This window comes from Ciconia boyciana, chromosome 9 (assembly GCF_034638445.1).
Source record: "Ciconia boyciana chromosome 9, ASM3463844v1, whole genome shotgun sequence".
NCBI lineage: Eukaryota > Metazoa > Chordata > Aves > Ciconiiformes > Ciconiidae > Ciconia > Ciconia boyciana.
The window spans coordinates 7,449,272-7,477,112 of record NC_132942.1 but is presented as its reverse complement, the minus strand read 5'-3'; the positions used below and the strand labels follow the sequence as shown (position 1 = coordinate 7,477,112).

Genomic DNA, 27,841 nt, shown 5'->3' with positions numbered 1-27,841 from the left:
CTCATAACCAGATAAGCTATGAACAAACCCCCTTGCCCCATCTACCACACAACATGCAAACAAGATTACCAACATCTTAGCAGAGTAGTTTTTCAAGTTACCAGCCAGGGTAAGAATGGTACTGCTGGGAAATGAAATAATCACTGAGATAATTACTTCCTGCTAAAGCATGCACAACTTTGGGAAACTGCTAGTATGCCATGTGCTCTTAGCCCCAGGCAGCAGTGTGTAAAGACAGACAAACAATTAAAAAACCACATTTTGTTCAAAAAGATGATGTCCCTCTGAGAGATGCAGAATCAGCAGCTGCAGAAATCAACTCCAAATCTTCATACCTGCACCCAGAGCCACCCTTTTCACCGAGGAAAGCGGACTCCCAGGTCTAAAGGGCAATTCTCCCATGTGACACTGCTGAAGAAAGTTTCTCATTCAGATTCAAGTCAGAGCTCACTGTTACCACACAACATGTTAACACACAGGCTCAGTTTCCTACTTTGGGAGTAAATCCTCTCTGCAAAGCGCTACTTCCAATAGCATGCCCACCACCTCCATGCTTGCCTGTGTGTGGCTAGTGTACACCCAGGAACACCAGAGCTTCAGCTCTGAGCAAATTCTTCCTCAAGATAAAAAGAAGAGGAACCTGTAAAGAGGGCTCTGCAGAGCAAGCAAGTGATCCCTGCCTGAATCCTCAACTGCAGGACAAACACCTGCAGTCCTGAACACACAAAAATTTCAGTTCAACTTTACACAACAGCCCCATGCAAGTCAGCTGGTACTTAAAAAGTACTCCAGGAGTTTCTCCCTGCACAAGAAAAGGGGATAACTAAGCCTAGTTAATGGCACAATGCCCTTAACCAAAGAAAATGCAGCAAAGGCAGGATGGCTTCCAGTTCTGGTTCAGGTGGCATGAAGTGCACTACTGTAAATGAAACAGTCTTACTTCTACTTGTCTTACACTATTAAGACCAGTCAGAAGAGGCCAGATCACACCTAGTCATACATGACACCCCCGTGCTCTCAGAAGGGCAGGCCATTAAGTTATAAGGATCATTAAGGTTGTTCCTGACACTGTCCATGTGGCCATGTGTCTATGTGGGTGTGAAGGCAGCCTACACGAACTTTTCTCCACTTCCTACTCCCTGCAGGGCACTGGGACATCAAGAGCACTTCAGCAAACAACGCCTCATTGTCTTAAAGCAGAGGTGCTAACAGGGAGACACACAGATCCTATTCATTTCAGTCTCCCTTTTACCGTTTTTTTTTCCAGAAAGAGATAAGACTACATTGGTTATTAGAGGTTAGCCTTCTTGTAGCTATTCTAGCTCACTGCAGCCAGCTGAGGCAAATCAAATCATGACTTCTTCATAGTAATCTTCACCATTAATGCATGCAAAGCATTGAAGACCTTACACAAGAGATACTGAGGTTGTAACAGCACAGTCAAATGCAGAAACCAGAAGGGCTTGCGGCTACTAGAAAGTTTAAACAAAAAAAGCTAGTGTGACAACATTTTACAGGAGGTCTTTTCAGTACACTTTGTTATTAGCTAGTCACAGAACAACCAAAACACAAATACTAAGAGTCACTCTACATTTTGTTCAAGATGCTGTCAACATAACTTGCTTTTGAAAAGTATTTGCTTACAAGACATTCCAAGAAAATTTTATGTAATTATTTTATTTTGCCTGTCATCTTGGACAAGAACATCACTTTCTGGGTCTTTTATTATTTAACATAGTGAGAGTTTGATTCATATGAAAACAAGCATACACTTCACTGTACAGGCTTTGAAATTCTTCAACTGACACTCCTCAGCTCTCTCTCAAGCCAGACAATGAGCCAGAACTGTCCAACTCCCACTACAGAAATGGTGTTTCAGGCTAACAGGTACATTTGCAGATTTGGTTAAGAACTATAAAAGCTTCTATTAATAGCACTTTGATAAGTCTGAAGTGCAACCTGTTACTGCAGTTTTGGATTTAATATCAAAAACAGCAGAAACCCAACAAATGAAAAAGGAAAAAAGTCACAAACAACAAGGACAGAGCTCAATGAAAGACTTTCATTGCACACCTTCACCTCGTGGTCATTCCCGATACAAGAAATGCAGAACACTTTTTTAGTTTTTAGAAAAATACCAGTTACCACCACAAGAGGAAGTAGTATGTATTTCCAGTATGCTGGCTGTGAGAGAGCATACCACAGCTATTGCTGTCACACTTAGCTCTCCTCCGATTCACTAAGATATTTGTGTCTTCAGGAACAGATTGTAAGCAATTCAATCTGAGAAACATTCATAAGGAGGGAAGGGACAAATAGCATAACACAACTCCAAAGATGAAGCTAAAATAAAACAGAAACCAAAACTCTACTGATGTTTAGTATAACCAGGCTCAACCACTAGGTTTGGCAAGTAAAAGGTAAAAATTACTCCTCTGGAACAGGTAATACCTATCTGCCCTTTGGGAAAGGGCAGTTTTACTCTAGCTTTAAAGCAAGCAAATGTCAACAGATACATACTGCATATGCACAGCAGTTATGTTAGTAAATCAAGAAAACAGAAACAATGAACTCTGACACATACAAGCAAACTTACTAAGCAGCTCTGTCATATGACCAAGAGCTCCGAAGGTCTGGTGTGGACTCAAAACTGCTATTTTCATCCAGATGGTTACCACCACATATTACAGAAGTAATACTGCTTTGTGCAGTACAATCTTACAAGGTCTCCTTGATTGAAATTACCCAGTTTTGTATTTTATCTTCAGTTTCATCTTCTTCCAGAGGCAGTGGAGAGCATTCAACATTTCTAAATACCAGGACAGACAGGCACCTTCTGTACTTCTGACAAAAATGCCATCCATCCACTTCAGGTCTGGCAGAAGCAGGGGATGAAATTAATGCCTAAACTGCAAAAATAACTCTATTACATACAGTAATTTGAACTGTAAAGGATGTGACAGAAGTACTTCTGCTTCAGTTCTACTTTTGCAACATTTGTAATGGGGCCTGCCCGGCCTCAAATAAAAGTTATTAAATTCTGCATACAAAAACTACTTGTTTTCAGTCATTTAAATGCAGCCAAACTGATGAACAAAAGGTGTTAAAAACGTCGGCTATAACCATCTCTACCTAATAAACCTAGTGACTGAAGGAAGCACCTCTTCCCCTTGGAAAAACTCCAACATACTCTTGACTTGATAAAGCAAATCTAGACCTTTTTTATTTTTATTTTTTTTTAAACAATTTGCCAAGACTGGAATGAGAGATAAATAGAAGGCACAACAATTTTGCTTTTTTTATACAAATACAAACTAAACATGAAAAAAACTCCCTATTTCAATAAAAAATTTCACAAGTTCAGGAAAAGTGTTTTAAGAGTCAAGTTCTAGACATTTAAAACCTATCCCACAATCCAAAATTTTAAAGTGGTAAAACAGTAGTTTGAATTCCTTTCCGTGATCACGTATCAAAAGAAAAAAGATTCTACGGATACCCATTATTCCACTTTTACAGCGCCACAGAGAGAAAGGTGAATGTCAATTTTTCAAGTGGCAATATCTCCGGACCAGAGGATGTTCGTATGACCCTCAAAGGATAATTGAATAGTTTTGTTTTTCTGCCCTTGCAATACTTGCCAAGTACTATGTTTTCCTACAGGCTCTTGAATGCATGCATGTGAAATATTATTCCACTGACTGAAATGCACCCAAATTCAGTAGAAAAGGGGGAGAAAAAAGAAAAAATAAAGCAACATTCCTTTAGGAAAGACCACTGGTACCAAAAAAATCCAGTCCGTAAGTTTGAGGTGAACAAGAAAAAATTCAGTTCTTTTCTTTTTAAAATCCACTTTTCCTAAAACGTTGTTCCACAAAGCTGGAATCTGGGACAAGGACTAGAAAAAAAATAATCACAAAACCATAACACAAACAAAAAGGGGCCAAAATAGTATCAAACGTAGCAGTCTATAACGGGCTAGGGCCACATTCCAAGATACTCAAGGCTGAAATTCACAAATCTGCAGGAAAAAGGGTTTGCGCCACCATGTCAACATCCGTGATGCATTCACTGGCGTTGCCCGATCCCCCTTCCAGCTCCAAATCCTGGCTTCTGGGACATTCCTCCACGTGGAGGCCCTCGAATCCCACCTCCCAGCCCCCCACGAGTGCCTCCAGGTCCACGTGGTCTGTTATCTCTGCGGTCACCCTCCCTGGCAGCTCGTGTCTTCTTCTCCTCCACATTCAGGCGCACCTCTCCCCTGAACATGATGGGCTGCAACAAAAGCAGAAGAGGTACTTTCATTAATGACTCACCAGTAACTCTTCAACGTCAACCAGATTTCGGCAACCTTGCCTCATATCCTCCTCTCCGTGAAAGCAAATTAAAGTGTTTTATGACTGGTTACTAGAAAATGGCAATAGTCAAACTATGCATCCAGCCTTGTGCTTTACTGGAGAAGATATAAAAAGATGTGAAAGAGTGACACTTGAAAAGCAATCTGACACCTTCTAGAAAAGGAATTGAACTATTAACAGTAACCTACTTTCATTAATATGTGGCAATTCAGTCTGCCACCATGCAGAGTTCCAGTTGATTTTTCTTATGGCATGAAGAATGCCAGATCCTCTGCCACCTTGCTATAAGGCCAGTGAAGTCCTTCACTTAGGTCAAGCTCAATTTTTTAGAATGGCAGTGACAAATGGTTACTTGATTGGGAAACCTCACTGAAGCAAGAACAGAGAGGAGCAGGACTGCAACATCCTGCAAAACTCATTGCAGACAAAAAGTTGAAGTCCACAAGAATCCAAGAACTAAAGGAGTAAGGACTCTCTTGTTTCAAATTATTCCTGCAGTTGCATAACAAACAAGAAAATGAAAAATATGATCCATCATTGGCACAGGCACAATGCTTTCTCATCAAATAGAAAAACTAGCCATTCACTTCTACTGAACTGACTACAGAAGTAGAACAGATCCAAGGATGAAGCACATTGCCCTCCTCTAGCCATCAGCTGTGCAGGACAAAAAGATCAAAGCATCATACAGCCTTATTACCAACTCCAGTGTAAACTCCCACATTTCACATCAGGCAGCAGACATCAAGTTTAGCTTCACTGGCTAACAGTCTATCAAAGCCTTTTAAACTCATTTATAGCAAAGCCTATCCTGAAAAACATCCTGCTGTTTCAGGATATATGTTTGCTCAAAGCACTGGGCCTTTGCAAGACAATGCACTCAGTGGATACTACAAACAGAATTTAGTTCTGCTTCAAACAGGGTAGATGTGTTAAACTGCTTTTACAGGACTTAAGTCTATATTAAAAAAATCTTACTTCAGAAAACCATGTCCATCCATTATAAATTTAAGCATTTACATGGGCTAACAGAAAAGATACTTTGAGTGCACCAACTTTGAAAGCTTATTACACAAAGTCTAACTTGGAAGCCAGAATCCACTCTCTTCTCTGGCTCCAGTTACACAGAGTGGCACAGTTGAACAAAGGCCACAAACCCCTCAGCTGAGGATGCCTTTGGCATTCCCTGGACATGAAGTCCGGAACTCAGCTCTCTACTTGCAGTGGGAGAGGTAGCTAACTCATGAGTGAACATTTCTAGTTTGTTTCAGCAAAAACTCAACCATGCAAGTTTAAGTCACCGCTGAAGGTGTTCACATATTGCTTGCAGCTAAGAAATAGCTTAAGGATCCACTGTCACTGTACTACTTGTTCACACACCAATTCAGGCCAAAGTCAACAATATTTACTCAACCCACTTTTAGCACTGTTTTCAAGTCACCTGTTTTAGACTTTATCCTAGACCACATTGGAACTGCTCCACCCACAATAGTAGGAAAGCACTTAAGGAAGCAACTCTCTATCAGCATTCCGATCTTCAATCGCCAGCTCCCTGCGAGAGCTTCTAGGGCTGCCGGGCTTCATATGCACTAACTCATCAAGCATTGCCACAAATGCTGCTGGCATCCCACATCTAAAGGTGTCTAACCACATGAAATATCCCAAACTCAGACCAAATCTCAAGGCTTAAAAATCTGCACACAAGCTACCTTTCAAGAACAGAAATATGCTGGCAATACTGTTGTACAGTAAGGAAGTAAAGAAGAAAGGATGTCCCTGTCTGGTGAGAAGCTAGCTAGGTAAGCAAGCACACTGCACAGCTGTTACAGTGCATCCAGATTCATTGCTTTCCATCACACTGTACAGTCACGGGGTGCACATTTTGCATTAGTCAAGCTGAGCAGGTACCTCCTGCCTTTGTTAGCAGAAATTCTTTTCAAACTGCACACTAGTATACTTCTTTTCAACCTCTTTCACAAATAAGATTCTACTTGTCCATAGGGTCAGACTCTCTCTACCTTGCCTTCCTGAAAGCTTTTTACCTGCTTTCTGTGTCGAGCTCAGCAACTTCCCATTGGAAAAAGGCTCTATAATGAATAAATTCGTGTTCACCTAAGTTATTATAAGCTACTTCAATGACAAGAGATTCAATATGTACAAATGCTGCACAAGTCTTGGTAATAGGAGGGAAAGACATCCCACCTACTTTAAGATGCTTAAGAAAGGGCAAAGGGACCGAGTAAGGGACCAAGTAGAATCTTTTCTGGTTAGAGTAATCTGAAAAACACTGCCTGTTATTAACAGACCAAAAACCACTGACTAGAAGTTTATTTACCCTGCTGCTAAGGATCTTCTGAACTGGTTCAGGATCATCAAACACCACAAACCCAAAATTGGGGAGCTTTCCACCACTGTTGATGCGGAGTTCAACAACATTGCCAAAGCCTGCAAGAGAAAAGCCAAGTTCTTGGGTCATATATTAGAATGCTCTGTTGACCACGCTTATGGCTGCAACCCCCAAACCCTGAGAGTACAGCAAAGCAACTAACTTACTTTGGAAAAAGTCTTTAAGTTCAGTTTTATCCACATCGTGGGGAAGGTTCCCAACAAACAGCTGATGACTGTCTGGGTACCTCACAATCCGTCTAGTTTCCACATCGCCTTGTTCACCCTCACGAACTTGAACAGAAAAGTAAAACTTGTTTAAGAAAAGCCAGTCCCCACAACAAACAAAAAAACAAGCTACGGTCAGAATTAGCACCTTGTAGAAGAATCTGAATTCACACTCTATTTATCCATTCATATATAAAAAAGGCAAGCATTCTACACTAGCAAGTTTGTAACTGATTTTTATCATCTAAGTGAAGCCAAACACTTCAGTAGAAACCTAGATACTTCCACAGAATGCTAGTGAAATCCAGCTCTAATGCTTGCCAGACATTCAGACCAAGATAATCTAAAATAACCATATCCACAAAAGTAGAAATCATTCACTCACTTACAAAATTAATGAGATTTTAAAAGCTTTAATCAATGTATTGCTTCCCCAAAACCATCAAATAGCAGAAAACAAGTCTACTCTTTGTAGCTTCTCTTACTTGGTCTAGGACCCCTCTGTGGTGGGATGCTTGTTCGTTGCTCCCTCACTCGCTGATCCCTCTGAGGTCTCTGAGGTGGTGTCTGAGATTCAGGCTTTGCCTCAGGGCGGGGCTGTATAAATTCAGAAAAGAGTTAACAGGAAAGAATCAGACATAACAGTAGGGTTCAGCTTTTAAGAGCTCACTATCAAGTTGTTGATAAAATAACTTGAAAATATAGGAAAAAAAATCTTAGTTCTTTCCACCTGTGACTAAAATGCATGTTAGCTCAATGTTGGGTTATATGCTAAAAGCAAAGATGTCACTTGACTAAGTTAGAATTTCAAAGTCACCCCATTCACAGTTGTATACAATAAAGTGTCTGCCCAAAGTGCAGTGGCAGTTACACAGCTAGACTGTATTACATAAACTCATTCATGACAAAACCTCATTCATGAATAGGCAGGAGAAAAAAGTTAGAAAAGTTGCCTCTTTTGTTAAGAGGGTGCAATCATTTCAGATGGCAGATACATCCAGCACTCACATGAACATTTTCTGGTTTTCCTCCATGAGGAACAACTCCTTTTCAAGCCAAGGAATAACATTTTTATAAAGTCTATCATGAAACATTGAATTTGAAAGTCTTTGGAGTCTGAGAATTCCAATCATAAGCAAGTACATTTCACCATGTTTTTCCCCACCTCTGTTCACTGTCAGTTTAGCACTTAAACTTCTCTAGGTGCTGGATTCCTACATTCCTACCTGCGAGACCGGTACTTTCACAACGTGAGGTGGTATTCCTGATACTGGAACAGCTCCACTGGGAGGGAGGTTCTTACTGGTTACCGATGCCCAGGAAAATGTCTTAAAAAAAAAAAGACGAACTCAACTCCAGATGCTTTTATCTCCTTCTGTAACATATTCCTCATAGTACAGCTAACAGACACAGGATAACAGTAACAAGTCTTAAACTGTACTTGAAATTCTGGGTCCAGCCACTAGCAGTTTCCCCACAACTTCCTTCAAATCATTTCAATTCAAAAGACTTAGTATAATGGCAATGATGTCACACTTCCACCCTATTTCTAAATTCTACATAGAGTTGAAATAGGACACAGTGGTGGCCTAAGACCAAGTATCACATCAAGGTTAGCCAAGGTATTGGTTTCCTGCGTACCTATTTGTCCACTTTTGCCTCCCTTAACACTGAAGAGTGACAAAAATCCCCAGGTAGAAATAAAGTCACATTTCACCCATTTTCTTGATTCAGCACGTTAGCTGCAGTCTGTTCAAAATTTCAGAAGCTCTGTTTACAGACAAAGAATCTGAGCTTCTCACTGCTGCCACAGTTCCCACACCTACCAAATATTACATTAGCTCCTGGTATTTTAACCAACTAGTTACTAGCTAGAATTTCAACTATCTGGTATTGCATAGGAACTAATGGGAAGGACGCAACTGGTCATGAGTAATTTGGGCAGGGGGCCGAAATTATAAAGCATTTAATCACTTCTAATTCCAGATATTTTTCCTCCCTCTTGCCGGAGAGCACATCATGCTCTGTAAAAGAGTCAAACATACTGATGAAGCCACCACATCATAGAAAAAAGCCATCCACTGTTATTACCCTGGAGTCCTCTTGCACTGCAGGAGCTGGATCAGCAGGAGCTGGAGAAGGACTCTTTTCCACACTCTCTTCTGGAGCCGACTCCTCTAATACTGGCTCAGATTTTTCTTCCTGCACCTCTGGTTCAGGTTCCTGTTCAGGTTCTGGCTCTGGCTCAGGCTCTGCCTCTGCAGCTGTCTCTTCCAGGTGTTCTTCAATGTCATTGCTGTTAGACAGCACCACAAAAAGCAAGTAAAAGAGATGGTATTGTATTTGATTTTATTACTGGGTGGTAAGGAATGCTACTTGTCCAATACAGAAGTCAGGCACATTGCATTCAAGAGGAACAAGGCTAATCTGTCTAAATAAGGCCACTTCGCACAGGGATCCAAGTTTTGCATTGTTACACTATAGAGCAGCAAAAGCATTACATGACTGAAAATCCAGAGTCTCTGTGTTCAGCCTAACAGCACTTTGGTTTCAGCTGCCCAATAAACAGGAATCTTTTGACTGTCAAAGAGGAAAATCATGAGTGGCAATAAATTCACTTGACCTCTTCTACAGGCAGTCTGTATTACCCAACGTCTGACTTCATCTAGTAAGATATTATTACCTGACAGCCTGCTCGTAATAAGCACCAGTATCATCAGGAACAGCCTCAGGTGTCTGCTGTCTTTCTTCAGGTTCCTCCCCTTCCTCCTCTGATTCTAAATTAAGTTAGAAAAGGAAAAAATACACCACACACATCTTTAGTACTCTGTTCCAACACAGGGCATCTTCCACAACATGCAGGTGAAGTCTCTGCTGAAGAGCACATGTGAAGCACCATCAAGATGTAAGATGGAACAGACATTTCCTAATACTTCTGCTGTCACTTCTGTTACTCAGTTTTGACCAAGGTCAAACAACACGTTCGAAATACTTCAGAGAAGCAGATTTATAGCCTATAAATCTGACTGTGACTGCTAAAATAACTCTTAGAGTTCTTTTAATAGAAAGAGAGTATGTCAGAAAAATAACAATCATCTGCATGTCACAACTCCTTGCTAAAGTGCAAGGAAACTACAGCAAGGAAAAAACCTAGAATGCAAAGCTTAATGCTGATCTGCCTTCTCCAGCAAGAATTCCTCTGGTCTGGGAATGGAGTGTTGATATAGACCAGAAACAAATACCAGTAGGTCCATCCAAAAATTCCTGCTACTTACCCTCTGGAGGCTCGGTGTCAGAGTCACCAAAAACCTCATCTTGGTAGCGGAAGATATCGTTGTGAACATAAAACTTGTTTGCAACAGAACCCTAGAAGCAAATCAAAGGGAGGAACTGATTTAATTACATCAATTGCAGTAATGTAAAAACTGAGATAATGAAAAAGCAGTAACAAATTGAGCAAATAAACCTTCCCACATAAGATTAATCCAAACTTGCCTCCTTCAACAAAATGTGGGGTTTTTTTTTGGGGGGGGGGGGGGCAGGGGAAGATGCATCATACTAGCAAGTCAAGCGTGCAAAAATTGTATTAGTGCTTTTAATTCCAATAGCTCACAATACTGAAAAGAGTAGGAGCAAGAGCTTTCTGGGGTCTAAAGTATCAATTCTCAGCTCTAAGTCAAACTGAAAAATAAAGTGACCTTGCAATACTCCTTTTTTCCACTATCATTTTCAGTTACGTGAACTGTTTTGTTCAAAAAAGGTGCCTATTTAAAAAGCCACCTCAAATGCTAAGTCAGCACTTTGTACAACAAGAAAGTCTGGAACCCACGTCTTCAAACAACAGGAAGCATTTTCCTCTTTCTACTAGTTCTTTTCAGTAAGAGGACCAGTTGCTAGGAGGGCAAATGAAAGATAACTTTAAAATGCTTAAGAAAAAATATGCGTTGCATATACCTAGTAGCCAAGAGTTAGGATATTTACAACTGTAATTATGATATACAAGATTAATGTACAACCATACAGAAGTAGTGTATTTCCTTAATTTCTTAAGGAATCTGCAGAATATTACTGCTGAATTTTGTGGCAAACTACCTTCCCAGTCTAACCCTTCAGATTCCAACACTGAACCAAAAAAGGCCTCATTAATCCTGACATCATATTAGAAGCTCTATAATAACACTAGCACTTGATACTGCATACCTCAGGTGCAAGTACAAACGTTTGCATGAATCTGCGCACGGGCTGCATGTTATTGGAGAGCTCTCCCATCACCTGGACTACAACACCATCATTGAGAGTAGCATGGGCATCCACATGACGAATCTTTGTGTGGCAATCCTTGAAGTTTAATGACAGCACCTTCTTGTGGATATCCTATGAAAGAACGGTATATAGGTTACACTGCAGAAGACACTTCTAAGTTAGCTTTCAAAGAAAGCAAAAACATAAAACACTGTTTCAGAATAAATTCCCTAACTCTAGAGAGCACACTTGGCAGCATCCTTTAAGTTTGCTTTGGAAGCAATTTTACATTATGAACTTTAATACAGGAAGCATATCCTGGCTAACTATTGCTGTTTACAGTTACACAGTATTCTCTCCCCATTTTTTACAGAAAGCACTTAGACAAAGGGGGATGAATCACAGCTGGATATGTGTCTTCTCAACTGCAAAGGTGGCAAAAAAGAAGGAAAGAACAGTTAAGATTTTTTTTTAAGTACTTACAGATTGCCCATAGACTGCGTCAGCTGGTTTTCCATTGGAATCCAAGCCACCATGGACATAGGAAGAGTTCTTTCCATAAAACCTGTTGGAAAGAAATATTTTCACACTAAGCTTTGCTATGTAAGAACATTGAGCCTCTACATTGGAGTGCACTATGAATAATATACTCTCAAGCAAGTTTTCTGTCTGATTTATTGGAATACAGCCATATAATTTTATAATCCTGTTAGCTGGGGGGGGGGGGGGGGGGCAGAAGGTCAAAGGGGAAAATGCAAAGTGCTCCTGTGTAAGCTGTAGCGTTCCAGTGTGTTAGATACCCAAGCACTAACAGCCAAAACCAAAGTATCATAGGAGCTAGATGATCCAATCCCATCCTCCCCTTTCTGTACAATGCCCTTAAAGCAACATAGTATTCTGAACACCCAGGATGCTGAAGGCTTCCCCTCAGGTTCTAGTTTAAAGCTTGAACAAGGAGTAATGGTACTTTTTTGTTCATCTACAGTAAAGCTAATCTTCCATTTTATACCTGCGGGATTACAAGCTAAAACGTCATAAACATCATGGGACTGCATTCTGTCAGCAGATAAAAGTCTAGAACTGAATTCCATGGCACATTGTAAACTTTCGTCTGACCCAAATGGAGGAGTTCAGCTGTCCATCTAAGTGCAAAAACACTCTGAATAAGTGTTCCTGAGATTGGAAGAAGGAAGGTTTCAGAAATTGTTTGCCTAGCTACTCAAAGCACAGCAAAACAAAGCATATCTTAAAAAATGAGGTTAGTTCTAGCAATGTAGGATACCTGTCAAATCAAACAGGACCGATTTGTTCAGGTAACATTGTAGTTTGCTGCACATTCATAATTTCTCTCATTTTCCTTTAAGAAAGAGCTGCTGGTATGACTGAGACATACCAATATACAGGCATACACTATTTTCAATGTTTTTCTTCTAGTCAGGGGGCATAAACTACAAAAATGCTTAACTAAATAACATTTATCCAACTCTCATTTATACTGATTACAACTAAAAATAGCAAGCAACACACTTTTGATTTACATTTTTTCTTTTTTGCTTAGAATACATGTATAGCAGCATTTCAGTAACAACCAGAACACAGATATTTAAAGAATTCCTGTAATCTTTATTATCCATATTTTAACCCAGCTGATCAAAACTGAAAGCAAACTTAAGACAGACTCTGGGTGTAGTAAATCAGATTTTTAAATGTCCAAATTTAGCAAGCTAAGATGTGGTAATAAGCTTATTCACCAATTTTAACATACAAATTAAGAAATTCACACAGAAAAACAGATCATGAAGTGAAGCAGAGCTTTACCTGTGCAAATAGTCAGGTGCTTGGTTCAGCAGAGTATAGTACTGCCTCACGAATTCCCGCCCGACCAGCAGGGGACTTGGCTTCTCCATCACCATTTCTTTGGTCAACTGAAAACTACAGAGAAAATCAAAAGCTCCATAAAACATGAGCATGTCACATTGCTGTTCACATACAGATAGCATAAGCCACAAACACAGTGGAAAGCATGTACCAAAACCCATTAGCAGTTTTACCACAGTATGCAGTTTAACCGGTATGTTTTCAGAGCCACCAGTCTTTGGTGCTGAGGAGAGGACTGCTGGGTACCAAACCAGCGGTGGGAGAGGCTGCATGGGTGAGGGAGATTACCTTATAACATGCCAGCATTCAATCATCCTACATATCCTCAGTAAAAAGCAGGTGGCAAGCAAGTATGGTTCTTCAAGAGGATTTGCTAAGTGTTTAAGTCATTTACAGTCGATCCAAGTTCTACTTACCTCACTTGACTTCACAATCAGAATTAAAAGTCAGATGTTCTAAGGCAAAGCCTGTGCTACTGTATTAAGGGCTTTTATAAAAGATCAGAACAAGTTCAATCTATTTTTATCACTAGCACAGCACTCCTTGCTTGTGTGTAACAAGTGCGTAGAGGAATATCAGATTATGTTAAAATAACTACGCTACAAACAAATGCATGCTGCTCTTCCCTTGCTTCCACCAAACTCAGCAAGTCACCTCTCGCTCAGATCCAGAAGACCAGTCAAATGAACAGTACCACCCATATGTAGGCCCAGGGACAAATCGACCTAGGTACCTTCTACCTAATTTCCATGGATCTGTAAATTACAAGAAGAAAGGCTTTGCAGGTAGATTACACAATACGTCTATCTTCAGTCCAGGTTAGTCAAGACCAAAGGACATTCCTGTGTTTCCTTCCTTTCAGACACTCATACACACTGTTCAAACTCATACAAAATAGGTTCAAACTGGTAGGGAAAAACACCGATAGCAGAGCATATTCTTGCTACCTAATACAGAAACAAAAGTAGATTTTCTGTTTCATACTCAATTATACCAACAGGTAGCAGAATGAGTGCTTAGTGGACAGTTTTGCTATTGATGTATCACAGACTATATACGATAGCTACTTTTCCTGCAACTATTCAGGCCCTGTAGTGCTGACAGTAAAGAGCTAGTGAAAGTGCTATCTGCAGTGAGTCAAGCAGATGTTATCCAAAAGAGCACTGAAATACCACAGGTAGCAGCTGAAAGAACTTTCTCCCCATCATTGACCCCCAATCCCTTCCCCTACACAACACTTTCCCAAACACATGGTATGCAAATTCAATATGCACATACTTCAGGTGTGTCATGCAAATTAAAACCAATACACTACTAACTTGAGCCCTCTAAAAAGCAATTCAGAAGTCATCACTTATCTGTTTTTATTTAAGAATGCACAACTATAAGTAGCTCCAAGAAGCAGAGGCATCAACTAAAAAAAGGAAGTCAAACTAAGTAGCCCTTTAGCACAGACTAATCCAGATGGAGTCTGCAAAGTTCATGCTTAGGCAGTTATGTTAGGACAAGCTTTCTCTCGTCACTAGATATAACAACATCCTGTATCCTGGGTAAACAGTTGCCCACAACTATCATATGAACAAAGCTGGGGGGGGGGGGGAAGAAAAACAGACTGCCATATACTGTACTAAGCCTTGTTCCAGTTCATCCAAGGATCTTGTTTGACACTTTTGTTACATTTGTATAATTACAGAGTAGTCACCCTTTAAATGCTAAAAACTGACAACAGACTACAGCTTCAAAAGACAGAGGTGACCTACCAGGTTAGTGTTATTACAGTGACAGTTTCAAACGCCCACCATATACAGGCCTGCAAAGGAAGTTACAACCACACTGCTGGATGTACCAGGAATACAATACAGAAGCTTCAAGCCCCAAAGAGAAGAATATACAAAAAAGACAACATGGAAGCTGGTATTTGCAATAAAGCTAAGTCCAAATCAACCTGGAAAATTCCTTATATATCAAACTGTGGTCTAACACCCAACATACTGTAATCAAAAGACACAAGGCAATGTTTATCCATATTGGCAGAACATACAGATAATATATTTGAGGATGTGATCACACCCAAACTCCCAGCAATGGTCAGCATGCACTGCATCCAGCTTAATCGGAGATACAGTACACAAATTCCTACCCTGGGAGGTATGCAGTTTAAAGTTCAAAACAGAAGATATAGCTAGAATGCTATTAATACGACAACAAAAATTGCTATATTTTGCACACATTGATATGTTTTGCTCTGCTTTTAACACAACCCACACACACACACTTTTTTCACTTTGTAAGTTTAAAAATAAAATAAATGCAAAGTCTACCCATTCTATTTTTCAAATGCACTTTTTGTAAGTTTAAATACAGGGGAGAAATATCTAACAGGCTCCAGAGAATGCGTACACATGAGCACCTGCTCTTTCAGTAGGAAACCTGTGTATCACCACCATGCAAGGTAATGTTACTTACATGATAATGTGCAGAAAGGAGAAGACCAAACAGAACTTAGAACTGAAAAAGGCTTTTCAATACATTCAGAAGCTTTCAGTTGTTTGAGGATATTTTCAAGAGCTAACCATGCAGAAAGTGATACTCCATGGCTAGGTCTGGCCTCCAGGAAGTGCTCAGATTCTGCAGACCACCTTCATTTCAGGAAGTTGCCAGTATCTGTGGCATTCAAAGAAGCCTTTGAATTGTAAGCGTAATCTATTACAGATAGAGATGTCCAAGACCGAGCACAGTCTGAAGTGACAAAAACCTCAAAGATATGAACTTGTCTGCCTTCTAGTTCATGTTAAATTAGATCCCCACAAAATAGTATCAGATGATAAGAAAAAACACCACAGGTAAAGTAAGGCTAAATTGTGGGTACCACTGCTGATTTCCTCATTTAACTTTGTTTCCTCTCAAGCACTTGTGAAGCTCTATCATTACAAGGGGCCGGAAAACCCTAAAGCAGTGGGAGTAGAAATGGCAGAAGACAGACAGGACCTTCACTTGACAATGCAAGACTTAATTGCTCCACAACAGTTAAAAAACCACTTGCCTCTGTGCTCTGAGTTTACAATTACAAAACCAGTCCTACCATATCCCCCACAATCACTGTTTGAGTATGACAAGAGCTCTATATAAAAGAGCATACACATGTTGCCTCTTCAAGCTTTTCCTTTTTTTCTTTTTGGGGATGGGGAAGAAGGTGCAGGGGCTGCATTTCTTTGTAAAGACTAGTTTCCCCTGGAATTCAAGCTTATTCCTATAGATGTCAATAGGAAGGTTTTCTAGTCAATTCTGTTAAGTGCTGAATCAGGCTCTTTTGACAATTATTTTCAATTGCTTCTAGAATATGAATGTACAAAGCTTGACCTACTCATACAATGGTAAACTGTTACCTGTAGTACTCAAATCTCAACAGCTCATGCACCAAAAGCTCTTTCAGATTTCTCTTCTTCACTGGAAGAATCCTCACCTATATTAACCCACTAGCACATCATAGAATAGTCTGAGCTGGAAGGGACCTTTAAAGGTCATCTAGTCCAACCCCAATGCAATGAGAAGCATCTTCAATGCTTTTCTGAGCTGCCCCAATGCTGTACTGAAGACACACTGAAAGCAAAATGGCTCGTGCTGATTACGTCTGTCATATTTACATGCTAAAAATCAAAGGACTTCCCTACTGCTAAGGGTGAAAAATCTATCAGAACTAACTCTTAACATGGAAAGAGGAATAGCAGAGTGCCCAGTTCTCATCAAGCCAATCTGAAAAGAAATGGGAAAAACCTTTACATGACCTAATCAGAGGACAACAATCTGTTTTTACTCCTGTTGCACCTGCTGCTATACTGCCAGTCACCATCTGTTCTTGTTCTCCAGCCAGCACAACCTGAATGATAGAAGCTAAGCATCTCCAGAGAGAATATTTGCTCCCCACCACTCATGAGCAATTCATTACTCCACTATTCCTTGACCTAAGAATAACTGCAAATATTTTATACTGCATTTCTACTGCACAGAGCATAACAGTACCAAATGCTTGAACTGTCACTACGTTACTCCTGATAGAAGCTTATCCACACATTTTCATGTCAATTGAGATAATGATGAAAGGGTGAAAATTGACAGGAAAAGCTGAAAATCAGATTATTTAAGATTCATTCATAAACATGTATTCATATTACTCCATATATGTAGAACAAATTGAGTAATTCAAATTATAAAAAATATACTAGAACAATTCTGCAACATAACTGAGCCCTTTCCTTAAGCCAAGAGACTTAGGGAAGACAAATACCTCCTTTATAGTGGTTATCACCTGGCTGGTAGAAAATTCCACCATCTGTTATAATGCTCCCACTTGGCAGAAAATCAATGCTAGGCACTGAATTTCTACAGTACAGTTATGTAAATTAGAGCAGTTTATGTAAATTCTGTATTAGCAAATTTATATTTAGGGCCACAAAACCTATTAGCATATTAGTATTCAGAAAAATAATAGACTCAAACACCTAATACCTAGCATTGGTTAGTATTTTCTCAAATTGCTACACAGTGAAAGTGAACTAATCATTGCTGTCTCAACTCAATTTTTTTTTTTAAATCAGACAAGGAGTTTAGTCTGAATCTTGTTTCTACTAGACCTCCTACACAACAAAATTTTCTAATGTACATCACACAATGTTCAGGCGCTCAGGACAACCAGTGAGTGTGAACCCACTTAGCCTGATGTAATAAGACAGAGGACCAGACTCCATTTAAATAAAACCTGCAAGTCAGAAAATCCCAAACTGCACTTCCTAAAGTGTGTGGCAATTACAAACATCTTCTGTCAAGAAAAATGTCAGTACTAACAGAAAGACTAGTTAAAATTTACATTGAAGCACATTCTAAACAGGCCACAGTTTGTTTTTCACATTATCCTTCTGCCTCTGTTCTACACTATCTTCATTTCCATATATTTGAGTTGCATTTCAATACAAGAAACAGCCCCCAAAAAATCCAAAGTTACTATAATGCATCATAGCTCTGTGATTGGAATATTACACAGTAGATACAGGGAACAACCTCATAGCAGTTCACGCTTTCTCTTTTGGCTATTCATGTGCTATACGGTAACTCATTTGATACTACATTCCTGCCCATCTCTACAAATTGGTAGAGTTGAGAGTACCAAAACCATCATGTTGCCCCTCCATCCTTTTAATTACAGGTTTAACCAACTAAGAGATTCTCACAGAGTTGTTACACTGTTTCCAACAACCTGATCAGCTTCTGTGAAATATAATTCAGATCTTTCATTTCTACAACTTTACCTCTAACTATACAAAAGCAACTCTGATGGTATGATTGCTCTGTTACCCAGATGAAGATATTTTTTCCCTCTAAACCAGAATGTCAAACTTTTCACACAACTCTACTCCCTCATTTTGAGATCAATTAATTCCTTAACATGAAAAGGCTTTTTGAAAACTTAAACACCCAGAGAAGCTCACATGGAAAAGAGGTGTCCATATCTAAGCCCATCACATTACAAAGCTGGCAAACAGCAATTTTGCTGGGCATTAAAGGTCTGGTCAATAGTTAATAGGATTGCATAATTAAGTGTCATTTGGGATTTCTCCAAGTTGCTTAGCAACAGGTGAGCATGTTCAAAGCCACAAACCATTTATCTATATGGAGTAATCAGCACTAGAAGCAGTTAATACTGCTGCTTTGGACAAGAAAAAAACAGTAGTTCTCTTCATGATTTTTTTTGTACTGGCTAATATGCCTCCAACAGGCATGATATAGATTAAAAGTTAAGCAACAAAAGCAAAACAATTCCAGTTAATTCCAACTCTCCATAAATTTTACATGACTAGCATCTGCTAGTGCTGCTGACTAAGCAAAAAAGAGAAGCTGGTACCTGTGTGAACTGATACAAAACACTACAGAGCAAACAATGAAACACAAACAAGCTAAACTCATATCACTAGGCAAATTCCAGTGCCCATCTCAAACTGTGGATTTATACCGTTATATGAGCTTGCTCTCAAGTAAGAGTAGTAATATAAACTTTTTCAAGGAAATGCATATTAAAAGCACTACAAGATACCAGATACACTGAGATGTGAGACACCCCTCTTATTTTAATACAGCCTTAGCTATCTGAGGGAACAACAAAAAAAAACCAAAAACACAAACACACACAAAACCCAGTTGTTGACCCCAAGCTTAAATTATGAAGAGTTCAAAAAGCACATCAAATACGTGGGCAACCAAAGTCTCAAAACACTGATCTCCTTTAAAAAATGGGTCTCATTACTTGCCTCCCACTGGACGCAGAAGTAGACAATGTCACAGGGAACAGTGTCACAGCAATACAGCCTGTATTTTATACAGAAGCCATTACAGACAGTTGCCTGCCTGCAACCAGTTCAACTTCTCTGTATTTTGACAGATTTGGAGGGAAAGTATTCTGTTTGAAAGAAGTTGTCTTAAAGGTAGCACTATTTCACAGGAGGCAAAACACTTGGAAGCCAGAGCCTGAAAGCTGAGTGATGAGAACTTATCCTATGAATAATGAAATATTCAAAGATCAAATTGGAACAAGTTGCGAGGTTACCAGCGTTCAACTCTCGCTAGTATCTTCTGGAAACATTATCATAGTCCATAAGATACACATACTCACTAGGAACTTCCAAAAGCAGGCACTCCTCAACCAAGATCAGAGCAGTGTGAAGTGCTAGATATATCATGCAGACAGTGGAGCCTTTATTAATAAACTTTAAAACCAACACCTAATAAAACGTGGATCTGGATCCTCAAACTTAACACAGCCATTTCTCCATTCATTACAGTGATTAGTGTCTACTGTATGACAGCCATGCAACCTACAAAGACAGGCAGTGCCTAAGTTCATAGGGTACTTGAGGTGTTACAGGGAGCTGGATCTCTGTAACACCTTAAAAAAATAATCACACAGCAAGCAGAAGGCTGCATCCTTGGGCAAACAGCTTTCTCTGTGCTTAATTATCCTGATGCTGCGGAAAGGCAGAGCAATACCTGAACCTCTTTCTGAAGCTCTTTGAGACATACTGATGAGGGACACTATAGAAGAGCCAGACATATCAACATATGGATAAGAAAAATCAAATTAGAAGCTTAACTATTTTCTAATCAAAGTATCCAAGCAATCAAGCCAAATTTAAGTGCAAGAAAAACATTTTCATTACCAGATTAAAGAAAATTCAGAATTACATTCAACACTGCCCATGCTAGTACTGAAAAACCCCTCTGCTTGCCAGTGGCAGATGGGAAGCCTTACTCAGCAGCAATGCACAGCCCTTTAAACATTATAAGAATACAAATAAACAAACCACGAATTGCTACAGAAGAGCTGTCATTCTAGAAGTCAGCCTGTGTTTTTGCTAACAAACCTAAGTGTGATCCACAAGTTGATGGATATGATGGAGTCTGCCAGTTTGTAGACAAAATTCAGAGCTGCTTGTTTTGTTCAGCTCTGCCAAGCAAGAGAGACGAACTGAAGATTTCTACTGCTATTATTCAGAATCTAAAATAACAGCAACCATTTCAGAGAAATATAATTTCTAGAGCATTAGCTTAAAAGCAGAGAAACAAAATACAAAGACAACTACCTAAAGCATAAGTTATGCTAGTCGAGACCAGCATCTATACCTGTACGGTAAGAAATGTTCACCTGGGGAAGGAAAAAGGTACTAGATACTATTGCTGCAGTTCGGAGCATAAAGGTCCACCTACTGTCCAAAGACAAACAGCAAATCAGGTCCTGTTTAAAAGGGGAGGAAAAAAGAATCTTAAAAATTTGGTATTAAAGGTAAGTAAAATCACAAGAGTTTCTTACAAAGTTGTTTTTTCTTGGATTCTCCCCTCGAAACACTTTGCCTTCCCTGAGTGCCAGGCCTATTTTGGTGTGGGTTTGGGCTGGGGTTTTTTTGTTTGGGGTTTTTTTTTTTTTTTTCTTCCTTTTTAAAGCTGTCTCAACTGGCTTCCAATTTTCTACTTGGTATCACAGAATCATCACTTCTATTCAGCAACACAAAAACTAGCAAGACAAAGAGAGGGAGCATAGCATTTCTGCAGAAGCAGCATAAGCATTTGAGTCCTTGCTTAGAATTAGCAGCAAGAAACAGGTTTTATTGTAAGTTAATATTTGTAACAGCTGCCCTATGCCCATGACCCAGCAAGGGTCACCTTTCAGTAGCCAAATATGCTGAGTTCCCCTTTAGACTGCAGCTAAGGCATTTAGCATTACTTTTTGGAAAGTTTTGCTCTACTGTGTCACAGGAGAAAAATACTCAAACTTAGAAGACAGATATCCAAGTTATTTCTTATGTTACAAACAGATCAGCAAACCAAGTTTCACATGCAGTTTATTACTTACTTTTGTTTCAATAACGTACACTATAGATTTGTGACAGGAGAAGTAATGTTTGTCTTCTGTTCTCAGATGTCTCAATATGGCTTTACATATCTCAACAAGTCACCAGAAGTGTCCTACTCATTATACAAAGGACCTACAGAGCAGGCAAGGTGGAAGCTCTAGAACTAAACACACAAATTTTAAGTTCCTATTACCTAAGCTTTATTGCATAAAACAAGAAAATATATACCAAAGCACCAAATTAGACATCTTAATCTCTGGTACTTCTACATGCCAAAAGGCAAGAAGAGAGCCCTGGCTCAATAGCTAAATTCCTCCTGTGGCAGGACTCTGCCATTAAAACCAGACTTGCACACAGTCTCAGAAGTACAACCTGAAGCTCAATCACTATTTGGGGATTTTTCATGAGACAACTTCACCTGCAATAGGTCTCACCATACAGGTCAGTCAATATTTTTATTTTTAAAGCACATATAGACAATTTGATCATCCTCCAACAACAGCTGCCCCCAAGACAGTCACAATAGTCTGTACATGCACTAATTCATTTGAATTCCTTTGTGCATTTCCAGAAGTACAGTTCTCAATTGCTGCAAAGCTGTAACCAGGTATGTTAGGTAAACAGCTAAAAAAAAAAAATAACGGAACATGCCTCATCCCCTCTCCTTTTTATGCTAGAACAGTTCTGGGAGCTGCTCATATCCTGTTTCAGTTTGATAGAGAAAAGCTGGAAATAATCTTGCCACTGAAAAAAAGTTAAGCAAGGCTGCGTAGAGGGACCTGCTGCAACATTAGGCCAAGATGATCTGCCCTGAGCCTAACTAGTAACACTTCATACCATCACAAAAAGATAGCTATGTTGCACCTAGCATTAGAGGAAAAACTGGTCCTTGTGATTTGACAGAAGTCCAAAATGAACTCCTCTTGAAAACCTGAGTTATCTCAAAACTCAAAGCCTTGAGAATTCACAGAAATATTCCTACACTTTTTTTTTTAATAATCCTAAATCAGATTCTCCTAAATAGGCTCTCTCCTACACCTGGGTGAAGGACTTCCTCATTTATAACGACCTATTCCAACCTTTTTTCTGTAAAATTACATTTTAACCATGCAAATTTCATCTTAAAGGGTGGTAGGATAGTGCTAGTCTGAATAGTTTGTTTACTCATTTTTTTAATGAAAAACAACAGTCAGATGTATGCCTATACTGCTCTCCAGACTGCTTCATGATAAAGTAGCTACTTAGACCCTATGATTTTGCCATTAGAACAGGTTTTATTTTGACATCCAAGAGCTGCTCCAACAACTCGATGAAGTTGGCAGCAGGTCCAGCCTTCTTCTTAGGTCTGCAATTTTTCCATTTGGCTCCACTGCAGCTTCTTAAAGTAAAAAGCAAAAGTTACTCATAAGCAGTCAGAAGAGGCAGATTAGAACACCTAGCTACACAGACATTACAGTGAAATTCAAGCTCACTCCCACTTGGATTAAAATCACCAGGATAAAGATGTAACAAAATGTCTTCTGCATGCCAAGCAGCAGATACTTGTGAAGAGAGCCAACTCTACCCATTTTAGCCACAGAAGACTCTTAACCTTCACATATAGACTGGATCCTAGCACTTAAGATTGATCCATCATGGCATTGTTAGACACTTAAAAACAAAACAGAAAGTCAGCCTAATAGCAGTCATAAGTGAAACAAGAAAACAGTACTGGGCAACACAGAAGAAAATGGAAGATGGCCACCAGCATTTTAGAATGCAGTATTTCACATTTGCCTCAGCAAGGAATTGGGTTCATTACAGATTATTTGTACATAACTGACAGCTCACAATCTTCTAGCTCTGAGAGCAGTACTCCACCAGCTATGTCTTTCTGGAAGAGGTCCAGACTTTATATAGCAAAACTAGGACCTCAGACCAGTGTAATATTCACTGCCTGCAAAGTTTTAGGGATTCTTTTAGAGTAGCTGAAGATCAGACTTTCAAATTTTTTTTTTTTTTTTAATTACTCAATGAGGTAGCTGAACATTATCAAGCTTATTAGCAGTTTCAGCAAGAAGTCAATAATTACTTTAACTCTGGAGATTTTATATAGGCACCTGTAAAAAAGTATCCAGTCTTCTAGACAAAACTATCACTTTTGGTTTGTTTCAAGCACAGCAGACTACAGCCAGCTAACAACCAGCAGCACCCTGCTAAAGCCCTGCTCTACTTTGATTTCCTCTTTGATTCTTCCTTTGCCACATTACTTAGTCAGACAAACAGGCCCAGGTTCTAATATTAAAAACTAGAATAATCAATTCAAATGTTTTCTAACTCATCAAACAGGCCATTTATGCTAACCTTATGAGTGCTCTCTCCACAGGTACTACTGTTGTGAACAAAAATATCAATATGTACTTACAGTAACACCATCTTTGCTTCATTTTACTTTCATTAAAAGGTATTCCTCTGTATATGTTCGCCTTACAATTTGCAAAGCGAAAAAGAAAACACTAGCTTTCTGAACAAACAAAGAGCTTGCTGTTTCATCAGGTGCATAAAGCTTTCATGTTTAAAATTAAGATGTTCAAACTTAAAGCATCATCAGTTGTGTTGAACTCTATTGATGCTGTTGTGCCAGCAGCAAAATGAACAGTAGAGCAGTCATCTTATAAATACAGTACAAGTCTTCTTGTATGGTTTTGTTGTTTCTTAGACTGAAAATGCAAAGAATCCCTACAGAATATCCTGACATTTACACCTGACCCACATACACAAAGGAAGTCTTGTCCATCAGGTCCTCTACCCTAACTTTATGTTTTCTAGCCTTCAACTTAAGGAGTTCACACTTAAAAGAATGCAACATAGCCAAAAAAAAAGTAGGTGCCTAATGCACAGAAATCAAGTGGAGACCACTATTTAGCATCTGACGTATACAAAATTCTTTTTAAAAGAAGATTTTAAAAGAAGATTTACCCTTTAAAATATGATACACATTTGCAAAGGTTCCAATGTTGATTTGGTTCTTTTTCAAACAGATTTTGTACAATTACACTTTCTAGCATGTTTTAACACTGCCTTTCAGGCAAATTAGTCCCTGGAACATGTGTTGCTATCAAAAAAGTTGGAAGATCTTAATCATAAAGACGCTCTGTGACTATTAGGATGTAAGACCTTAAGCACATAAATACTTACAGATAGCCTTCAATTTAGCTATATGTTCCATTCACTAAGCTTTTTTTTTTTTAAGCTAGACTCACAACTTCACAACATTAAGTATAGTGACTGAAACACCCCAGGAAAAGGTGAGTTCAGTTCACAGGATGTGAACATCCTACCACCAGTATCACGGAAGTATCACAGAACTATCTTTTTAGCAAAAATCATTAGGCTTATTCTTTACAGAGAGGGAATAAGAAAAGTGAAAGTTTGGTCAAAAGGAAGATTTCAGAAAAGGTTTGAAATGCAGTTTTTGTCTGTCAACTTCTGCACTCCCTTCTCTTTATGACACAAATCTAAAAAGTCTTGTTAGCTAAAAACAACCCAACACACACACACCACATTTGATTTATGGCACCTGGAAGCATTAGCTTTCAGAGCTTCATAGCAGTGTCCACATTTCCTAAAGCTGTCACTCCTGGCTGTGAGAGCACAGGCTAGACAAAAATAGCATACACTGGAAACATGGCGGCTTGCTGCAAATGCTGCTTTCAACCAATTGTGGAAACAAAAAATACTATTTTCTTTGTAAAGAATACTTACTATATGCTTGCAACCTTTAACATAAAAGGTCACCAGGTAAGCCCGTTAAGAATTAATGACACATTAGATCATCCAGATCAAGACTAAAATGTACCTGAAAAATGTATGGAAGCCTTTTCTCTGGCTTTCCTACAGCCAGTATATCTAGGGCCTTACAAGAGGCCAGAAAGTCTTCATACAAGCACGACTTCGCATTTAAATCTTAGCTTAATCTCGGATCCAGCCAAGGTCATGCGGTAAGTCAGGGTAAGAGACATGCTCTTCTGCTCGAATTATGACTCCCTTCATCTACAAAGTTAGAGCGAGGGAGACACCTACGATGTGATATACCGGTACGGACGACCTCACTAGGTAGGCACCCAGTATTACTCGCCCAATCTACAGCTACAACTCACTACTGAAAGAAGCTATCTCAGCTACGTTGCCAGGCTTTGGATCGTCTCATACCTAACCCCCATCCCCCTCAGGAAAAAAAAAAAAAAAAAAAAAAAAGAAAAAACACCAGAGTCTGTAAAGCCGAGACAAAGCTCGCAGCTCCACAACTCGACTCACACAATGAAGACCCGTGAACAGCCGATCCCCCTCACCTCCCCCCGCAAATAACGCTCCCTTCTAAGTAACTGCTCGCCGAGCAGCGCCCCATTGTACCCCGCTCCCGCCTCGGAAGCCTCTGAGGGCGCCGCGGGACCAAGAGGTTCCTCCCGCCTGAGGGCCCCGCTCCAGCGCCCCACAGGGAGCTGCGAAGGCCCGTCCACGGGCTCGGACGGGAGGGCGCTCGCCACAAAGCGCCGCCAGGACCGGGCGGGCCTCGCACACGAGACCAAAACAGCGGGAGCCGCCTCGGCGCCGGGAACGCGGGGGCGCACCAGCAGCCCCCCCCCGCCCCCAAAAGGCCGCGGCCTACCGGGGTGGGGGGGGGTGGGGGGGTGGGGGGAGCGCCTCATGCCAGGCCAGGTGCGTGCGGCCCGCAGCCGTCCCCGTGAGGACATGACCCCGCCGGTTGGCTCCTGCCTGCTCCCCCTGCGGCCGCAGGCCCTCCCCCTCACCTGCGGGCGGAGCGGGACGGGAGCGGGAGGCGTCGCTTCACCACAGGCCTGCCCGGCGGACGAGAAGCACCTCACGCAACGGCGTGCTCTGCCGCCGGCTAGATATATCCGGCGCGCAGCCTACCCCAACGGGAGGCAGCTCAGCCAATCAGAGAACGGCGGTCGCCTTCACTCGGATGCTAGTTGGACTACACCGGGAAAAGAGGCGGGCCGATAGCTGAGAGGCAGCTCAGTCTACCAACCATGCGGCCTGGCTCCGCGGGGCCGTAAGAGTGACCGACACCTAGCAGAACCAATGGGCGGTGGCGGTCCCCCTGTCTGGGTGGGACGAGACCTGATAGATTTCCCCTTTAGCCAATAGGACGACGCTATCCGCGCTACAAGGCGCGACGGGCGGGGCAGGACTGACGCCGTAGTATGGTTGAGCCGCACAGCAGCGCCCTTGAGAAGGTGCTGGTAAACCCCGTTATAGATCGGGGCGGCCCCCTCTGTGCGACACAGAGCGCGGCGGCCAATGGGAGAGCGCGGCGGGCCCTGACGGACAGGCCACCTCCGGCGTTCTTAAAGGGACAGGCAGCCCGCACGAGGGGCGGCGTTCCGCGCCCAGTACCTCCCCCTGCTGGAGGGAAGGGGACGGCGCCCAAGATGGCGGCGGCGAGGGCTGGCGGGCCCTGCTGCTGCCTCCCCCAGCACGGGGGCACCCAATCCCCGGGCCCCCACGGGGAGGGCCGCAGACCCGTAACGGTGAACAGGCCGCGGCCTCCCCTCTTGATGGCTGCACGTCCTGCGGCTGCCGCAGCCTTGTCTGCACCGCAAGTGCTCACCCGGCCTGAGGCCAGGGTGCTCGCAGGCCTGGTACAACTGACCCACTCAGCTGAGAGAAACCACCAGTGGGAGTGCATTAGAGGAGCTTTTCACGCTACAGGGCTCCAGTGCAGGGCTGCAGCTGAGGCCACCTCCACCAGAAACAGGCCCAGCCGCTCACGCAAGGTGGAAGGCGGTGGTCACCATCTCCAGGGTAGAGAAACATGGCTGGCTTCCCCTGCCCATCTGCGGGAGACCCCAGGCAGAGCTGGGAGACTCATGCAGCTGCTTTTCCTTCACAACTTCTGAGCAAAGCAGACAGATGGATCATCTGCCCCAGAGGAAAGACAAGCCAAGCAGGGAAATTTTCTAACCCACCTTGCAAGGCCCAAGTAGTCCTGCAAAGGAGGAGAAAGCTTGGAGTTCACAGATCCTTCCTCACCAGCAGATGGTGGTCCCGGGAGCCTGAGGAGAGCAGGAGGGAGAGGAAGCAGACAGTCGGCCTGAGCCAGCCAACTCTCCAGCTTTCCATTTGTTTGTGTCACATCCCATCCCAAATGTATGACATGAAGCAGTCAGAGATATATTTCACCCTATAAAAGTGACTTCCTCCCCGTTGCCATATCCCAGAACACTGCCTAAAACCCTCCCTGCTATGCTTTGCAGCTAGAGATACAGTCAGTGGACTGGCATGGGGCCATGCTCAGCATTAATATCCTTCCCCCCACACACGCCAGCTATTAATAAACTAAGCCACATTGCA

At 41.2% G+C, this 27,841-nt stretch overlaps 1 protein-coding gene across 2 annotated transcripts; it reads right to left on the bottom strand.

Moving 5' to 3' along the window:
- Positions 1 to 1,680: 1,680 nt before the first annotated feature.
- On the bottom strand, positions 1,681 to 26,412 carry G3BP1 (G3BP stress granule assembly factor 1). Of its 2 annotated transcripts, none has more exons than XM_072872700.1 (12): positions 26,275 to 26,412; positions 13,029 to 13,142; positions 11,694 to 11,775; positions 11,169 to 11,342; positions 10,244 to 10,334; positions 9,652 to 9,745; positions 9,060 to 9,264; positions 8,195 to 8,296; positions 7,454 to 7,565; positions 6,909 to 7,034; positions 6,691 to 6,800; positions 1,681 to 4,272 (listed from the first exon to the last, which is right to left on the bottom strand). In XM_072872700.1, the coding sequence occupies exons 2-12, from the start codon at positions 13,121 to 13,123 to the stop codon at positions 4,066 to 4,068; spliced, it is 1,398 nt and encodes a 465-aa protein (XP_072728801.1). In that variant the 5' UTR covers positions 13,124 to 13,142; positions 26,275 to 26,412; the 3' UTR covers positions 1,681 to 4,065. The 2 variants fall into 2 exon arrangements, with proteins under 2 accessions (XP_072728801.1, XP_072728800.1); XM_072872699.1 differs by having other exon boundaries at positions 1,682 to 4,272; positions 6,691 to 6,821.
- Positions 26,413 to 27,841: the final 1,429 nt, after the last annotated feature.